Here is a 4,518-nt window from a genome sequence, read left to right as displayed (position 1 = left end):
TCCAGCTTTAACCATGTTAATTCTTAACAGATGGTTGTCTAACTTGTCCTTGGAAGTCTTCAGTGACAAAGACTCCACATCTGCCCCAGACACATCCTAGCAGTCATTATTCTTACTGCTTGGAAGGTTTTCACTCATGTCTTAATTTTTATGCAGTCTAAACTCACCATTTCTTGTTGTATCCCCATGGACCTCAGAACAGGCTGCAATATCTGAATGAGTTAGTGAGAACACTTTCTCTGTTCTCTTACATTCAGAAAGAAGTTCGGTTTAATCGGTTTTTCCCTAGACAGGTTTTCTAGACTTCTGATCATTCTTCTTAGTTTACCTAAATCTTCCCAAATATTTCAAATCCTTTTCAAATTCAGTATTTAAAACTGCACACACTATTCAGCAAAGGGGCCCTTAGCAATGTTTCCAACACTCAGAACATTACGTGAAGTGATGGTCCTCTTACTATGTTATTCTCCCTGACAATAACATTTATATCACGTGTAGAAGCAGCAAAAGAGACAGCTTCCTTGGATACACATTTATTGCACCTGAAGTGTCAGTTCAGTTGGATTTGCTTTGGAAAAAGCATCAAAAGTATTAAGATGAGGCTTAATTTACCCAAGCAGATTTTGCAGGATTTTCACACATTTCTACTGCAGTTCCAGATGCTTAACAGACTAGAAATCTGACATACCCATTCTGCAAGGACTGGAGCAAGTACACAGAAGGGGTAGTACAATTGCATTTGTGGGAGAAGTTAGTCTGCGTGAGCTGCTGAAACAGTCTGCACTACACAATACAACTGATCTGTTTGGGATGGCTCAAATTGTTATTGAATGATCTGGGTTGGAAGGGGCCTTTAAAGGCCATCTAGTCTAACCTCCCCTGCAAGGAGCATCTTCAACTAGATCAGTTTGCCCAGAACCACATCCAGCCTGCACTTATATGTTGCCAGCGATGGGGCATCTACTACATGTTGCATATCTGAGCATTCTAGACCAATATCGCAACCTTGGAATTAACAGCCGAAGACACTGCTCCATTGCCACTCTTTTCAGCATACCTTATCAAATGGCTCTTCATTTTCACAAGGTCTTATCATGCAAAGTCGTGTCTGCTTCACCATCTCACACTGTTGATTTCTGTTGGTAACACGGGTGGAAAAGCCTATTCCACAGCTTTTGGAACATGCACTCCATTCTGTTTGTCTGCTCAATACAATTGGCACTTGAATCTGACACCATACAAAACCGATCCCGAGCGTGGCCTCTTGCCTGTAGGCTGGAGACAAAATCCCCACAGAATTTTATTAGAAGTTTGTGTGAAAACCCAGTATCTGAGTTTTATAACATCTGGGAAGGAACAAAGAGACAAAGAAAGGTCCAAATCCATGCTTTTGTCAGAATTTAGGAATTTTAAAAGCTGCCTCTTAGGAGCCCCTGGATAGCAACTTCCTGCATCTAAAAATAACAGAAAGGTGCACAACTCAGAATCAGGAAAGCATTTAGATCCAGTTCCACACAAGTCCATAAGCTGGAAGACTCATTGCCAAATTTTTAACCAGTTTAGAACTTTTGCTTTAATAACTCCTTATTCCTCTCTCTTCAAATGGAAATACTTCACAATTTGTTCTAAAGCTACATAAAAAAATATATTAGATATGTTTTGAGAGAGGCTGAATGATCCTCTAAACTAATAATCAGCATGGAAATAAAGGCCTTGCTTTCCAAGAGTCAGAAAGTCACCTGATCCTTTCGATTATTGACAGATTATAGCCAGGGTGATGGGTGAGAAGAATGGAGTAATTTCCAGGAGTCATAACAGCTACTCAAAGCCAAGCCATGTCTGATCATCGTCCTGCCCTCATGCCAGTGTTAAGCTGTGTTCTGGAAATATTACTAACTGTATGGTTTGGTCCAGCAGTTATCAGAGGAGTAAAGAGAATGAGGCAACACAACTGAGCTGTCAGTCACAGCTCTGGCTGTTAAGTTTCTCTACATCAGCACTTCTGCCTTTTGCATGGTAAAGCTCCAGGGTGGCCTCCCAAGAGGGATGGCTGTTGCTTGAAAGAATGCAGATAATCCATCCATAGGCATTTTATGGATTAGCTTGTCACTGGTCAGATAAATCAAAGGAAAGGACAGTGGAAAGGTGGAAAGCTTTTTTCTTTGGACCTTATGTGTCTGACAACGAACACTTCGTAGCCCTGTGAAAAGTTATTATGGCTTTTCTTCCTGGATCCTTCCTTGTTTTTCAAATGGATTATCTGAGTTTCAGCATAACTAACCGCTTAAAACCACTAAGAGCAGTGACTGGAAGAGAATGCAGTGCCCTCAACCCTCAGTAAAAGTAGTTTATGAAAATTCATGTTCAACTGATAGTCTAATTCAGTAAGAAAATGGTGGGGGGGGGAAGTATTAGGTAGCTTTTTTCAATTACAAAAGCACTTTGTGAGTTCTGTGTTTTGGAATGGGATGGGGGTTTTTTTCAGATTCCCTCACTGTGCTCATAACCACTGCTTCTCCGAGCACTTTGTAATGCTTTTAATGCCAACAATAATGGTGAGAGCTCTAGCACAGACAGGCAGGAATTTGTTGGCATTTTAGCTGCCATGCTGACCACTTGTAATAGCTGGGGAATTAGGGGAGGGGGGGAAAGTCTTGTGTAGACTAAGCCATTACAATAATATTTATGATGTAATGATATTCTTGCCCAGCAACTGGCAAGACTGCAGCTTTGATTTAGGGGGTAATATTTGGAGGATTATGATCTCATCCCTGTTTTATTCTACTTGCAGTACTACCCTGTACCAGATAAACAGCAATTTCAGACTTGGGAGCTCACTTAACTACCTTTAAAAACTGCTATGCACATTCATCCTTTGCCTATATTTCCTTTTACCTATCAAGCTCTGCCTTTATTCATAACCACTGTTATACTTACTAGTGACTCTAGATGAGAAAAAGGATCATAAAAAAACGACTGCACAAAGCACTGTGTCTTAGATTTGGCAACCCCATGGATATTTCCAGTGTGGCATCACCTCCTCCTCACAATGACTCTGACAATTAGTTTTCATTTCCTCACCAGCCATAGCAAAACCTCCCAAAATCACTTCATCTTTAGGGTCGCAGATCCACTTCTCACAGCACTCTCCAGGGACTTCGACTTTCCTGGGGAAAGGGCAGTCGGGGCCGGGGAGCAGTAGGTCCAGGTTACAGCGGGGCAGGCAGCCGATCTGTCCGTCTCGGCAGGTGCACTGGTACTTGCAGCTGGGCTGGAAGGTCTCCCCGTTGCGATAAATCATGCCGTCGAACACGCAGTTGTCTCCCTCCAGCACTAGCGAGCAAAGCGAATGCATTTCACCGAGAGGGCACTCTACCCGTGAGCGGGCCGCGCTTGACACATCCCACAGCGCCCCTGCCCGCAGGCAGCCCTCGGAGGAGCTGCTCGGCCCGAAGGCAGGCGAGAGAGGAGCGGCTCAGCGGCAGCCCCTGCGGAGAGGCCCCGCGCCGCCCCGGGGCGCGCTGCCGGCCCCCCAGCCCCGCCGCCACCTACCCATGCAGATGCCGGCGGCCCCGCCGCCCTCCTCGGGGCCGCGGTCGCAGTAGAGGCCGCTGCTCTCGTCGCAGGGCAGCAGCGCGGAGCAGCTCTCGCCGCGCTGCCGGGCGCACACCAGGCAGCAGGAGCAGCCGTCCAGCACGGCGGGCACCCCCGGGGCGCAGCGCGGCGGCTCGGCCGGGCAGCGCCCGGCGCAGGGGCGGGCACACGCCGGCTCCCGGCCGCTCACCTGCGGGGACAAAGTGGCCCCAAGGGCCGGGTCACGGGAGCCGGCCCGGCCGCCGGCTCCCCCCACACCCGCCGGGCGCCCCGCACTTGCCTCGCACGGCCGGAGCAGGAGGAGGAGCAGCAGCCCGGGCAGGCCCTGCCCGGCGCCCGTCGCCATGGTCCCGGCCACCGCCTCCCCGTCGCGCCGCTCGGCTCTGCCGGCAGAGCCATTGCAGCCGCTTATATGGAGCCCGTCGGGGACCCCCCTCCGCCGCCACCCCCGCGACGGGCAGCGCGGCCCGGGGGCGGGAGCTGGAGCTGGAGCTGGAGCCGGAGCCGGGCAGGGAGCTCTGCTCCCCCCGCCCCAGCCCCGCACGGCCCTGCCCAGCCAGGCTCCGGGGGCGTTATGTGGAGGGGGGACCGGAGTCCCGACGACAGAGCCGGCCCCTTCGTGCGGTCGGGCCGGCGGAGCGCCTGAGGTGAGGGGCTGCCCCGGGCGGGGATGCGCCCTCAGCCAGTCCCTACAGCCCGCAACCCACCCTGTTTGCCTGCAGGCATCTCCCAGGGGAGCTGTTGCCGCCGGGCTGTCAATTGTGGGGCAGCATGATGCTGTCCCTGCTGTTGAGGGGCTACACCACAGCCTCTGGCACGACCGGTATGGTTGGGCAGTGCTTGGCATTTGAGACTGGCTGCCCCAAACACAACCGTCTCTCAAGGCTACACTGCTTCTGGCCCTGGTGCGAGGCCTCCTGAGCT

General features: G+C 50.7%; 1 protein-coding gene across 1 annotated transcript; it reads right to left on the bottom strand.

Moving 5' to 3' along the window:
• Nucleotides 1-1,031: 1,031 nt before the first annotated feature.
• On the bottom strand, nt 1,032-4,030 carry CCN3 (cellular communication network factor 3). Its single transcript, XM_065669437.1, is given in 5 exon segments — nt 1,032-1,198; nt 1,200-1,241; nt 1,244-1,275; nt 3,082-3,333; nt 3,553-4,030. Coding segments are annotated over 5 exon segments (864 nt in total). The 5' UTR covers nt 3,941-4,030; the 3' UTR covers nt 1,032-1,048.
• Nucleotides 4,031-4,518: the final 488 nt, after the last annotated feature.

The sequence above is a fragment of the Lathamus discolor genome, chromosome 2 (genome assembly GCF_037157495.1).
Source record: "Lathamus discolor isolate bLatDis1 chromosome 2, bLatDis1.hap1, whole genome shotgun sequence".
Classification (NCBI taxonomy): Eukaryota; Metazoa; Chordata; class Aves; order Psittaciformes; family Psittacidae; genus Lathamus; species Lathamus discolor.
The sequence above is the reverse complement of the archived record's forward strand: the minus strand, read 5'-3'. Positions and strand labels throughout refer to the sequence as shown.